We start from the raw sequence: 14,724 nt of genomic DNA, 5'->3' as shown, positions 1-14,724 counted from the left end.
TCTGTGTTTACCTTCACACAGCACACACAAACTTCAGCCACTCGACGTTTCGTTCTTTGGGCCACTTAAAACATTTTACAACGATGGCTGTAGAGTTTACGTGCGAAGAAATCCAGGGAAAGGTATCAATAAAGTGGCCTTTGGTGGCATTTTTGCAGAGGCTTGGAATCGTGCGGCCACAGTGGGGAATGCAGTAAATGGGTTTCATGCGTGTGGAATTCATCCGTTTAATCCACAACGCCTGCCTGAGCACGCATTTATTCCTGGAACTGTCCATGAAGTGAATGGTCAAGATCAGCGATCACCAGAACCTTTAGCGACAGACGATGATGCCTCATCCCAAGGAAGATGACAAGAACTCAACCCCTTGCCATCAACTTCTGGGACCTCGAGCAGGAAACGAAAAACGGGGGAATCGCATTTATTAACGGATCCATCCTTCTTTCATCGCTTGCCTCAAAGAGAAAAACTGACTGCAGCTAATGAAGCAACAAGACTGGGAAAGCATGTTAAACGCACCGCAAAAGATGTGTGCCGTGTATGCAACGTTGTGTACAAGCAGGGCCAACACTGGGTGCAGTGCTTAGTGTGTTCTGTCTGGTTCCACGTAAAGTGCGTTGCAAATGGAAATGACCCATACTTTGTGTGTTCCTCTTCTGAGAGACATGACAGTCCATAAATGAGCAAGTGTCCATTTTCCCCTCTCACATGTCCGTTTGCCCCGCCATGGCGGGGCAAACGGACACTGCAACACACACTGATTCATTTAACAATTTAGAGGACAACGTTCATTATTTTGAATTATACATTGTACTATTTGTTAGCTCAATGTTCACACTTTCTATATCGACCATAAATGTAATTTTTCAATAAACAGTTTGATAGTTATTTTGCAATATATCCTTAGGGTGTCCGTTTGCCCCGTCCTTACCCTATACAACAAGCCATATTGAACCTCAAGGTCGTAAACTATGCAAACGCTGGCGTTAGATTCACGACCTAGCCCTCATTCCCAGAAACAATACAGCTGCAACAATGGAACATGCTGATTTGTTTCGCGTTGGCTTCCACGGAGGGACTACTTTCATTGATTGACGTCAATGGGTTCTTTCCCCCTTGTCCAGCTACCTCCGCTTTCGTCCAACACTGCTGAACCCACGGACAGCTGGCTCCTGATCACCTACGTCGCTATTCCATGTCTAACTGATCACCAAAGATATTAAGAGGAACGCCCCTGTTTATCAGGCGATCTGCATAGGTAGGACGTACGAGAAATGTATTCAGTAACTCCATTGATGGCAATGAATATAGAACTCCAGTGAACGTCCAGCAGGAATGACAACAACGTGCCGCACAAGGAGAAGGGTGGAAAAATAACAGCGAATCAGTGCGAAAACGAAATATCGCACAAAGTAAAATGATGTACAATGATGTACGTATGTAACCAGTTCAATGTACAGTGACCGGCAATACAAATGAGACACCTAGATCCTGAAATGCTGGTTTCCCTGCAAGGTTGTAAGTGTGTTGCCTAACTCCAGTGCGATAAGTGGATTTGAATAGCAAATTTTCAATGGCAACATCTACCGCCACCGTACTACTTAGAAGACTGTTCTTGTCACTTGTCCACAAACCATTCATGTACAAAAACACTGATTTGGTGGGGGCATTATCCCAGGTAAACAGAGAACAAACTCCAATGTTTTAAGAAAATTGGATTATGGAACACTGTTGACATTGAAACGTGAATTTCTACCCCGCAGTGCCATAGTTCAGGAGTTCCCAAACTTTTTCGTTTCACGGCTTCCTTAGTGTTTCGAGACATTTCCGCGGCGCCCCAGTCAGAATATAGGCCTATTTAATACTTGCACCGCTCACTTATTGTGGTTAGGTTGCATGCCTTAAGTTAAAGAATAAACACATATTTCAAATTCAGAAACATTTTATATGTAAAATGTACTAAATAAGCACATATTTGGAACAATCATATCATATATCATAACAAGTAAGTGCCATCTCAGTGAAAATATTGTAACATTTCGCGGCGCCCCAGGGCACCGCGGAGCACACTTTGGGAACCACTGCCATAGTTCTATCAGTGGCGGCGATTAGGAGAGCCGAGGGGGCAGTTGCCCCCTACTTTTTGCCACTTTTGACTCTACACTATGCTAAACGTTACGTACCAAGGGAAAGTGAACTGTCTTTGTTCCCCCACTTTTTGCACCTTGCCCTAGTGGCGTCGCCAGAACTTTTTCTTGGGGTGGGCGCAAGGGTGGATTGAATATCTTTAAGTGGGCTCTGGTTCGGTGGTCATGGCCAGGGCCGGCTCTAGGGATGTTTCAAGGTGGAGCGACGTTCATGGACGTTGTGCTGTACAGGAGCTTTCTTGTGCATGGCTCAAATTCATACTTATAATGCAATTATTACAAATATTTTATTACTGTTAAAAAGTCGGCACATACATTTCCTGTATTTTGTAAAAAAAATGAATATTTTAAAAATAAAGCGAAATAAACTTTCATCGTTTAAAGAAAAGCTTCTCTACGCTTTTACAAGACAAACAAAGCTTGTAAACGCAATAGCTAATGGAAAACTTACATGCAACTGATAACATTAAAAAAGATTTAATTTACCAAAACTCATTTAGTCCGTATCGATCTTATTCTTTTTATTCTGTAAAGATATTGCTACCTGTTTACTTCCTGTCACTCCAATGTTTCAGGAAGTGTGTACACTGTACACACTTGACTTTGCATAATTGAAATACCTCAGACGAGTAGAGAGCTGGTGAAAACAAGTGAATTACCCTCGGTCAGATTGAAGCTTCTGGAGAAAGTATAATTCTATAATCCGTTACGAGTCACGGTTACCGTGAAACTAAAAAGAATAACCATTTTGATCAAATTTATTCAATAAATTCAATAAATCTTTCCTATTTTTGTAGGTTTACTCATTCTTCTTCACGAGTCAAAAGTTTAATTTGATCATTTTTTTGCACGTTTATGAAAGGAAACCAACCTAATGGAGAATCTAGAAACGTTCTTCACTTTTGAAGCGATGCTGAGTTGGTAGTCAATTGTTAAGGCCACTTTGTGTGCTTTATACTAAAATTATTTACCAGCTTGTTATTTTGCGTTTTAAGTAATATATTATATCATGTATTCATTCTATTTGGGTGGGTAGACGGGTGGGCTGAGACTATTTTAAGGTGGGCTACAGCCACCCTCGCCCACCCAGTGGAGACGCCCCTGCCTTGCCCCCCTAGTTTTGGAACCCAATCGCCGCCACTGGTACATAGTAATAGTAAAGAAGATGTATTGTTGTAGTAATTCTATGGCGATAAGTTATAGTCACAAAAATGAACATTTTGGCGCCCGTTTTACTTTTAAGAAATTGGGACAGACTCGAAAAAACAAAAAGGCGCTGCGCCATCTATAATACGGGACGTATGGTGACCTTAATCATAATCCACACTTATTCCAATTTAAATATGAAACGATAAGCGATACAGCTTGTTACATTTGTTATTATATTTAGCGGTGCCTATTGTGTAAATCTGCACCTGACCACTTATTCTCGCAGTAAGTCGTTGGAGTCCATTTTGTCGATTCGATAGAAGCAGGAGTTTGTATAGGTGGGCCTCACGTTTCACAAGAGAGTTAACGAAAAGGTTACGTTTCAGGTTAGAGTTCACGACAGTTAGCACCTAGATAACGGACAGGTTTATTTCCATCGCGTGTTAACTGTTTTGACAGGTTGACAGTACCCCGTAGCGGCCGCCAATAAAAAGTTTCGACGAATGTAGATACCTTTCGCAGAAATTTATGGCTTTGCTCGCATCTGGGAGGAGGACAGGGTGTCTGCAGCCACCTGCATTGTTGAAATCGAGTTTCAGACTCCAAAAAACGATTACACGGAGAGCTGCAATTATATGGGGTCATTAGGGAGATCTCTCGTTAATATTCAAGGCTTGGTTTCTTCTCCTTTAGCTTGCGTGACTATGTTCGATTCCTGTTTTGAATAAAGCTTCATTCTTGGTTTCTCGGAAGCAATCACTGGAATAGCGTGTTGGAAGATTGTTTCTTCTCCCCCCCCCCCCCCCCCCCCCCGATGCATGTGAGGATGTCGGAAACGGTCGAGGGTCGAATGGGCGCGTGGTCACTCGCCGAAGAGCAGCCTGGCCGTGATCTTTGCATTCTGGGAGGGTCAAGGATTCTGGCTCTGGTAACATTTCTCACGCCTCTGGGGCTAAGAAGTGAGAGAGCCGGTCGCTGATTGATCAGAACTTGGAGACGAAGGTCGGAAATGCATTCTCTGAATGCCAAAGGCTGAAACCTGAAATTAGCCAATTCAATCTCTTTCTTATTAGTGTAACTGAGATTCGAACCTTGAATTAGCCTGGGAGTGTTCTTCGCAATGAATAGGGGACTTGCCATTAGGTTCTGTTTGAACTTACCATTAGGAACTTACCAATAGCGATCGAGTTTCGAACTTATCGTTAAGTCATCTTTAAGTTTTGAACTTACCATTATACTCTATCTCTGCGACAGAAAGAATGGGAGAATCGAGTGGACAGAGCGAAGCTGTATATGCCTCTGCGAAGGCTGGTAACCGCAGCAGCTTCCCCTACACGCAATCCCGTCCCCTCTCAAGTGTTGATTGGCGGAGCCGTCTCGCATCACTACTTGCGCAGAGACTTGTTTTCGTTCACTTGCTTCAGAGATGCCCGGGACAGACTATAGACAGTTTCCGACCTCCCTACTGTCTGGCTGCCTTAGCCGAGACCATGGACGGAAGTGCGCATGCGCCAACCGGACGCGTTCAGTGGCTAAATAGAGGTGACGGAGCTTTGGACAGGAAGCGAGTTCCTTGAAAATCGTCTGCTGTAGAAACAGCAATGAAGTTTCAACGTAGTAACATCGCCGCCAAAATACATACAGAGATGTTTACGAATTATGTAAGGGTTATGTAAGCCAGTCATATACGAGTACTATATCAGCAAACAGAACATATCACGAAAGTATTCATATCGTCACATTAGTAGATAAACTTGTAAACCAGTAGCTTTATTTTAGATCATTCAATTAAATTGATCTTCTTAGCACAAATGTACACAACATTAATCAGGATAGTATTCAATAATAATAATATTGTTGTATATAGTATTATAAATATAAATGTAGTAACTGAATGGCTTGTGACATTTTCTACCATAACGAGGGTGTTTTGTAGAATGTGCAACAGGGGCCAAAAGTCCCAATTTTCCTCATTCCACTTCGAAACGGTTTGTTGCCAATTCTAAGAGCCAACACAAATCACAAACACAACACAGAAAGCGGTAATAAACACAACAAGCAAACCCACACAAGCGAAATATCACAGGGTAGTTCGGCGAGTGCTTCTCCCTGCTTCCCCTCTCGCTTTTGGAATCGTCCTTTCCAGTATAGTTTCGTCTTCCTTGGCCGGACTGTATGTTACATGGTTAGTGCTGTTACCTTTACTGCCAGGGGTCACGGGTTCGATTCCCGGTGCAAGCTCCAAATTTTTATTGTTGACCCAGCATCGTTAGGAGAATTGGGGAGATATTTGAAAAGCAATAGTAGCGAAAGGCAGAAATCAGCGGCAACGGGACACGATGCCCTGACCCATCGAAAAGTGGCGTGAGCTGTTAACACCACGAGGTTTGATTCCTCCAGGAATACTGTTTAAGTTTTGAACTTTCCAGTTGGCACGCGTCTACAGGACATGTACTCAAGTTTTGAACTCTTTACACCATTCGGGAATAATACATAGCCCTATGGGTACTAATCTTTTTTGGTACTGTTCAAGTTTTAAACTACCAATGTTCGAGTATGGTGTTAGAAATTTTGAGTCAGGAATACATCGTACACATTTCTTTCAAAATCAAGGGTAAAAAGCTGTTTAAATCATCTTGGTACACCCTCTAAATCTCACGAAGTAGCAGTTTCCTCAACATATATGGTTGGAAAATTCTCCAGAAGAGCATACTTCACAATTTGCAATGAGATAATCTCGTAATTTTCTTGAGAAAGAAACAAAAATTCTGGACAAACTTAAACACACTCGGATTTATCTTCTTGACAATCTTTACGAAATTTAAAGAGGCGTGTGGTCACTACATATTCCATTAGAAGTTTCCATTTCGTGTAATGACACCCACGTGGACATGTCATGGCCTCTTTACGCCTCGTCAATATTGTGAAGGTTTGTTTAGGTTTGTCCGGAAGTATAGCTCTTCTCCTGGTAGAGGAGTGAAAGAACCTTTAAAAAGTTCCCGCGTCATCCACGAGATGATGTACGGACACCTAGATACTTCCCTCCAAGGCGTCATGTGTGTTGCATAACTCTACGGCGGTGGTAGAAGTCGCCATTGAAAATTTGCTATTGAAATTCCATGTATTGCGAGTATTTCAGGATGTAAGAGTGCCATCTTTTTGCCGTTGACTGTACGTATCGAAGGGAATGCGAGCCTCCGAGACCAGCGACGTGTACTCTACAAATCTTCGCCAAGCGTTGCTGTGTTTTCTCTACATTGAAGAGCCGTTGTCATGGATTGATTAATGGAAGAGCACGTTACCGATTACGCCACACTCGTTAACATTGGCCTCAGTAGAGAGATAGATGAGCGAGGAGTTGATTAAGGCATGCTTGGAGGTCGCTTGATGCTCTTGCAATGTGTCAGCCTTGCAGATTGTTTGAGTGGGCTCAAGGGTGGATGAGATATTTTCAGGTCGGTTCTGCCTCCATGGACTTTTCTTTCCCTTCCGCTTATCTTTCTCGTCCATTCTTTCTATCTTTATTTATCTCTTATCCTCTCCCTCTTTCTCTATCGATCTCTCTTTCTCTATCACCCTCTCTTTTCTTATTCTGTTTCTCTATAGTTCCTGCTTTCTATATTTTCCCCCTATCATCCTCTCTTTCTTTCTTATTCTGTTTCTCTATCATCATCTATATTCATTTCTCTATCCTCGTCTCTTTCTTTTCTACTCCATTTCTCTCCCTTTCTCTCTTCTTGCACTCTTTACCTTTCTTCCTCTCTTTCCCTATCCTTCTTCCTTTCTGTATTTTTCTTCCTGTGTTTCTGTGTACCTTCCTTTGTCTCTTTGTATTTCTCTTTCTTCCATATACATTACTTTGTTTCTCTTCATTTATATGTCATTCGTTCTTCTTGTAGTCGCTATATCTATTTTTTTCTATGTGCTCTTGTTTCTCTGTCTTTATTTATTTATTTCCATCTCAACAGAGGTAAAACCTCCAATTACATACAGCAGATAAACGTACACACAAACTGGTTTGTACAGAAAGAACATAAACAGATCGAACACAATTGGCATGTATACAAACACACATAAACCGATAATACCAGTAATCAAGTACATAACCACAAATAATCAAATTTATCAATCTGGATCTTTCACTTGTCTTTCACCATACAAGAACAAAGACTTGTGCAATAATTACGCATGTTGAATATACATATATAATTGTAGAATATACTGGAAAATAAAATTGTGATACCGAAATGAGTACAATGTATTTGTTGTCATAATTCTGATTCAATCATTTTTTTAATCAAGTTTGAATGGCAATGAGAAATCTAAGGCCTGGTTATTAATTGAAAGGGTATTATACAAATCACACATTCTACTTAATAGGCTTTTATATTTCTGAGTTTTAGATGTTTTGGGAATCAATAAGTTTCGTCCACAAAAATTATTATTTTTAGTATTGAATTCTTGCCTCCATTCGCTTCCCAGATGGCGCAGTGGTAACTTCGTGGGATTCCGGATTCGATACAAGTGGCGGCACGTGGTAGTTCGTAACCAAATTAAAACCCTAGATCCAGTCCCTAAAATACAAGTTGCATTGGAACAATGTCATTGCTTTACCTACCACACCTCTCCATCGATTGCAGACATAACTGCACTCTTCCTACGATTTTGATAATTTTATAATTTTGCTATGATATACTTAATCGAAAATAAATACAAATTCACCAACTAACAGTTTCTCTTCAACTATGTTCTTGTGACATGCATTGTTAACTAATAGTTGACACTCACTAGAATCACATTAGATACAAATGCTGTTTTTTTCTGATATGAATGCAAGATATATATATACGTATACAGAATTAACAACCGTATTTAGCAAGTTAAAGTTTGTGTTAGTAGGTGAGTAACTACCAATGAATATAACGAATATTTATCCAATAGTTAACGTTCATACCATAATATACAGTGCCCGACCCTGTGGCCGAGTGGTTAGCACATCGCGCTGCGACGCCAAGGGTCCCGGGTTCGAATCCCGGTCGGGCTTGGTTGTTTGTGAATGTTCATTCATCAATTTCATCATTTCATCACTCATCCCCATCTTCGCAAATTAGCCAAGAGGCACAAAACGCGAAGTAAAATAAACTAAATCAAATCAAATCAAATCATAATATACAGTATGCATTACATAGTGCGATTTTGAACTAGAATAAAAAAAAGAAGTAAAACCTCAAGGAACGTACTTAATCAATGAAAATCAGGTCAAAATCGACAATCTTGGGTAGAAGCAACAGTGTTCGGGAATGAAAGCATTTTGCTGAGAGCCGTCTGCGGCGCATGCGCGCGCAGCGAATATACTGACTAACTTGCTCATGTGAGCTCGGCCGTGCAACATACTACGCGCGCGTCTCCTATTATCTACGATATTAGACAGTTGTAATTACGGTTCTACATACCAATATGTATTATTTAGTATTATAAATATTCTAAAATCTAAATCGATGTACCGTGTTATTCATCTGGTAGAACTACGCCTAAGGTAAAACAGTTAACTTAAATTACCAGAGTCTCAACGAATTATAAGTCGGTCATTACCGCAACATATGGTCCTCCGCAAAACCGGATGAATTACGGATATCGGTAAACGACGGGACTGGTGAAAGTGCAGTTTACTGAAGTGAAGTGTTACAGACAGTGAAAGTGCAGTGAAGTTACAGAACAAAGCAGTTTTCCCGCCACTTCAGCCACGCCGCGCGAGGGGAAATTAGAGCGAGCTAGGAGAATCAACGGACAGCACGATCCAGTCACAGGATTGCCAAGAGCAGAGGAATTATCGACGGCTGCAGATTCCATGTACGTGAGTAAATCCTTTTATTTTCCTTTTCCATGCTTGTTTGTTCATATTCCTAACCTTGCCTGAGAAAATGCCGGAAGAAAGTGAAATGCTTGAGAAGCTAGTGAGACAACGCAGTGTAATTCAAGGACAATTAACTCGGCTTCAGAACTACGTGTCGAATTATGACGAAGCAAGTGGTCATGTAAACGAAATTGTAGCCAGGCATAAGCAACTCGACAGTGTTTGGTCGAAACTAGAGGATGTAATGGACAAGATATCCGAATTATCAGATGAGCAATCTCACGACGAGAAGAGAGCGTCACTTGAGCAAAGTTACTTCACGTTAGAAGCTAAAATGCTTTCAATAATAGACAAGGATTCGACGAGAAAGAATAACACATGTAAGCCTGAAACTAAATCTCCAATCAAGCTCCCAGATGTAACTTTACCAACGTTTGACGGAAACTACACTCAATTTTCATCGTTTCAAGATATTTTTGTAGCCCTCATAGAAAAAAATGAAACCTTGTCAGACATACAAAGATTGCAGTATTTACGGCTTTCGTTAAAGGGTGATGCATTACAAACGATTGAGAATTTGCAACTCACAGGTGCTAATTACAAGGTTGCCTGGGATTTGATTCAGCGCAAATACAATAATCCAAAGTTAATAGCCGCTGCTTACGTAAATGACATTTTGAATGTATCTTCAGTCACTAAGGAAAGTGTAACAGAATTAAGAAAGTTCACGACTACGATTAGAAGTTCTATAGAAGCATTAAGAAACATTCAGGGAGACGCGGACTTAATTGATATTTTTCTCGTTCAGTATCTTTCAGCCAAATTGGATAAATGTACGAGAAGAGACTTTGAAAAACAATCAAGCAACACAGAATTCAGTACCATCGAAGAATTGCTTATATTTTTAGAAGCTAAGTGCAACTCTCTACAGAAATTCGAAGCAAATGAACCTTCGACATCGACGAAGCCGTTTTCAAGGTCACCAGCTGTTAGTAACTTCAGGCCAAGAACGCCACAAGCATCTAACACGTATTTTACTGCGTCGAGCAAAAGCTGCATCTATTGCAGAGATGCCTCTCCTTTTCATCCTTTATTCAGATGCCAGTCATTTTTGAAATTGACGAATAAACAGAAATATAAATTCCTGCATGAGAACCGCATATGCACGAATTGTTTGCGTTTTGCTAATCACTCAGTGTTAAATTGTAAAGCAGGCTCTTGCAGGTCCTGTAGGTTGCGTCATCACACGAGTTTGCACGAAGAAAGGGGTGGCGACCGCCCTGTACCTCCCCTCCTTCCAGGAAGATCAGCTGCGAACGAAGCAAGCAGTGTTTCCAACCCTCAAGTCGGAGAGGGAACCAGTTCATCGTATTCAGTAAAGAATAAGAACCAGAATGTTTTGCTGGCTACTGCCTGTGTTCTGGCAAAGGACAAAGATGGCAAATACTTGCCTTGCCGCATCTTGTTGGACCCGGGGTCTCAAGTGAGCCTCATTAGTATGGATATGGCACAACGTCTTGGATTACGAAGACAGAGACAAAATACGTTGATACAGGGAATAAGTTCCAACACTGTAAATTCACCTTTTGCTGTGAATGTGGAATTAAAATCAAGATTCAATGAATTTACTGTAGAGGCACAATGTTCTGCCTTGAAAAATATTACTGAACGTTTGCCTGCAGAAAAAATGGATACTTCGACATGGGAGATACCTACAGATATTGACCTGGCGGATGAAAACTTCAATGTCCCTGCAAGGATTGACATTTTAATTTCTGCAAGTATATTTTTCGATATCTTACTGCCAGAGAAGATGTCGAAACAAGGACCTTATCCTACGTTACAAAACACACAGTTTGGCTGGATTGTAGTGGGCAACACTCCAGGAACAACGTCACATCCAAGCTGATCATTCTTCATACAGGGTGAGCCGTTGGAAATCCTTTTACATCGTTTCTGGTCGGTGGAAGATTTGTCGGAAGAAATTATGTCGCCTAAAGAAAAGAAAATGGAAGCACATTTTCGCCAAACTACAGAAAGGAATGAAGATGGCACTTACACGGTACGCTTACCTTTGACGGAAGATAGATCAGCATTAGGGGAATCTTTGGAACATGCGCACTCCAGATTTTTACAGTTAGAACGCCGACTAGATAGAGAACTGGAATTGAAAGAAGAATATGTGGAATTTATGAACGAGTACGAGAGATTACACCACATGCAAGCAGTGCAGGAAGTGCGAGAGGCGCCAGCAACGGGAGACATCCGATATTTCATCCCCCATCACCCAGTTGTGAATACAGCCAGCTCGACGACGAAAGAACGAGTCGTATTCGACGGTTCAGCAAAAACGACCAGTGGCAGGTCACTCAATTGTCTACAAAGCGCAGGACCGGTTCTACAGGAAGACCTGTTCGGGTTACTGCTTCGATTCAGGACTCATATAATTGCTCTGAAATCTGATATTGAGAAGATGTATAGGATGATTCATATGCACCCTTCTGATAGGAAATTACAGTGCATATTATGGAGAAAATCTCACGACGAACCACTGATGATCTACGAATTAAACACTGTAACTTATGGCCTGACATCTAGCTCATATCTAGCAACTAAATGCCTACAACAACTAGCGACAGACGAAATGCACAACTATCCACAAGCTGCTGAAATACTGAAGAGAGACTTTTATATAGATGACTTGCTGTCAGGGCAAGAAGACGAGAATCAAGCCATTAATCTACGTAAAGAACTGTCAGCATTATTATCGGCAGGAGGATTTAAGCTACGAAAATGGGCATCCAATTCTGCAAGAGTAATGGAAACTATACCTTTAGAGCTACGGGAAGTTAAAGACACGATTCTGTTTAACGACGACAGTACAAAAACTCTAGGTGTCAATTGGAATACCACCGCTGATACTCTTTGCATATTAACGGCCGAAGATTCAGCGCTAGCGCCAGAACGCCATGCTGAGTTGGCTACACTCGCACCGGCGAAGAAACATCATCTTACAACCTACTCCCTACGCAGTGATCCAGTGCACGGGAAAGCAGACACCAACGCTTGTTTTGTAAACAATCACCCAGCTATCAACAATCAAAGAAACAGTACGGCTGCTGGCTGCAGCAAACCTCCTTACGATAAACAAAGCTTTTCGACGATACGTGCAAAGAAAGAAAACAATTTGCCCTGCTGCGATTTGAACGTTCAAGAAGCATTAAGCAAGCGCAGGGTTGCCAGTCAAATCGCGCAACTCTTCGATCCGCTCGGAATTATTGGGCCTGTTATTGCACTGTTTAAACAATTTCTACAGAAACTATGGAAATTAAATGTATCCTGGGAGCGATGGACTAGTGCGTGTAGTGACAGTGAAAACGAAAGACGGAGTTTTTAGAAGAAGTGTTGGTAAAATTGTGCTCCTCCCCATAGGTAAAGACGGAGATTAGTTGAATTATGTTCATTCAACCGGGGGGAGTATGTTCGGGAATGAAAGCATTCTGCTGAGAGCCGTCTGCGGCGCATGCGCGCGCAGCGAATATACTGACTAACTTGCTCATGTGAGCTCGGCCGTGCAACATACTACGCGCGCGTCTCCTATTATCTACGATATTAGACAGTTGTAATTACGGTTCTACATACCAATATGTATTATTTAGTATTATAAATATTCTAAAATCTAAATCGATGTACCGTGTTATTCATCTGGTAGAACTACGCCTAAGGTAAAACAGTTAACTTAAATTACCAGAGTCTCAACGAATTATAAGTCGGTCATTACCGCAACAAACAGCATGATTACCCATCATGCATTTTTTTGCATCAATCGAATTTAGTAACAGATGAATGCATCTATAATTAGTCGCAATTTAAACGAAAGTGAGCTCTGATTTATTTGTTTCTTAACATTTCTTCGTAAAGTGTCAACTGCTGACGTCATTGACTTATTATTTTTAATTAGCGCATGCGTATGCACTTCTTCACCCGCACATCTACCCCAAAACCTACAGAACTATGCTGTGTAAACGTGAGACTAATCCTTCTTACTTCATTGGTTATGTCATTTGGAAGCTTGGAAGCGAGTAATGCTTTCTCTTGAGACCTTAATATCCTGTGCCAAGTTCAGCTTTTGTCAGCATTTCCAAGATTCTGCCGCGCTGCCTAACGTCTCTATTCTGTATCGGACAATATACAATGAAAGCTCTTCTTGATATTGCACTGTGTTTTTCATTCTAATTGTTTCTGCCCAGTGTCGAAACCTTTTATGATTCTGCCATGAGAACAGCAGCATATGAATGCTTTCATGATCATTCGTGCGGCGAAAAAAATGTGCATGCACTGCATCCTTTCAGCAAAATAGGGAGAAAGAGAGAGGTTACAGAGAATGACGTAAGGTGGCAGCAGCGGCAACCTCGTTCGCCATTTGCATACGCTTTGTTAATCAGGACAGGGACGTGGTGAATTTTTGCCAACATAAACCCACGCAGAGATCGTGAATCGCGAATCTTTAGTTTGTAGTAATTTTTCGCATCTCATTTCGCCAGATGCTGATGCAGGCTAACATTCCTGCAAGCGAGATTTTGATACGTAATCATTTTAGCCATGGCTAAGCCGGTATCACTTTTAACTGATATTCATACCATAATTTTGTTTTCTTTCCAGCGATATTGATGCTTGAATATTGTAACGTTTAAGTGGTTCAGAATGTTGATAACCGTTACTGGGCGAATATTCCACTCCAGTTATAAGCATGAATTTGCCAGAGTTTTGCTTTAAATTATATTTTTAAAAAAGGACAATAATCGCAAAATACAGTTTTTTACATATTGGTACAAAATCAATTTAAGGGGTCTGGAGTAAAACATGGTAAGTGACAGTTTGGTCATTACTGAGTTACAAAGTAAAAAGAGCCACCTTTCAATTTTCGCGTGTAAATTCTATGTATGCAATTTCAAATTTATTCATTAAACCTTTTTCCTTTTTGTTTTCTTTCATGTTTTGTTAAAAAAATTAAGACATAAAAATTAATGATTATCACTCTTCTCGTGCTGCTACATAAAATCCCATAGTCTCATTTTGTAGAGCAGAACGAGATCTATAAAATGGTATAATATAATAATTGCAGCCTCAATAGTTCCCAAGATAATGTAGCCAATCCCGCGAGATACAACAAACTTCAACAAAACCTATTCGACAGAACCACACTTCTCTATGCGGTCCGCGCATAAAATACAGAAGGCACAGAAAAAGACAGCATTGAATATTTTTTTTTATCAGCACCTCTTTTTGCACCTTTTTGAAAACATTCTCAGAACCTTTTGTACTGTCGTTCGGATGCTATATTCATTTCCGTGAATAGTATAGTATAGCATAGTAATTGTTACCTTAGCCTGAAGGCAACAATTACTATACTGTTTCCTCCTTCCCTTATTTCATTATTTTATTACCGGGGTGTAAGTAAGAAAAGGTACTAGAGAGAGGTTTAGTAACAAGGCTCAGACCATTCTATGTTCGGAGTGACGCCTCCGTCCTCCAGGTACATACCTGCGCTGTCTTCCTCGATGTTCACACACC

General features: G+C 40.9%; 1 protein-coding gene across 1 annotated transcript; it reads left to right on the top strand.

The window, feature by feature from the left end:
* The first annotated feature begins 9,217 nt into the window (after positions 1-9,217).
* LOC145990558 (uncharacterized) lies at positions 9,218-11,059 on the top strand. Its single transcript, XM_083126251.1, has one exon. The coding sequence runs from the start codon at positions 9,218-9,220 to the stop codon at positions 11,057-11,059; it is 1,842 nt and encodes a 613-aa protein (XP_082982377.1).
* The last annotated feature ends 3,665 nt before the right edge of the window (positions 11,060-14,724 follow it).

Source organism: Lepisma saccharinum, chromosome 7, assembly GCF_977018435.1.
Source record: "Lepisma saccharinum chromosome 7, izLepSacc3.1, whole genome shotgun sequence".
In the NCBI taxonomy this organism is placed as follows: domain Eukaryota; kingdom Metazoa; phylum Arthropoda; class Insecta; order Zygentoma; family Lepismatidae; genus Lepisma; species Lepisma saccharinum.
Note: the sequence above shows the minus strand (reverse complement) of the source record. Positions and strands in the feature narration are given on the sequence as shown.

Excerpts from the sequence above, each read along its gene's own strand:
- LOC145990558 (XM_083126251.1), top strand. The coding sequence starts at position 9,218 with ATGCCGGAAGAAAGTGAAATGCTTGAGAAGCTAGTGAGACAACGCAGT.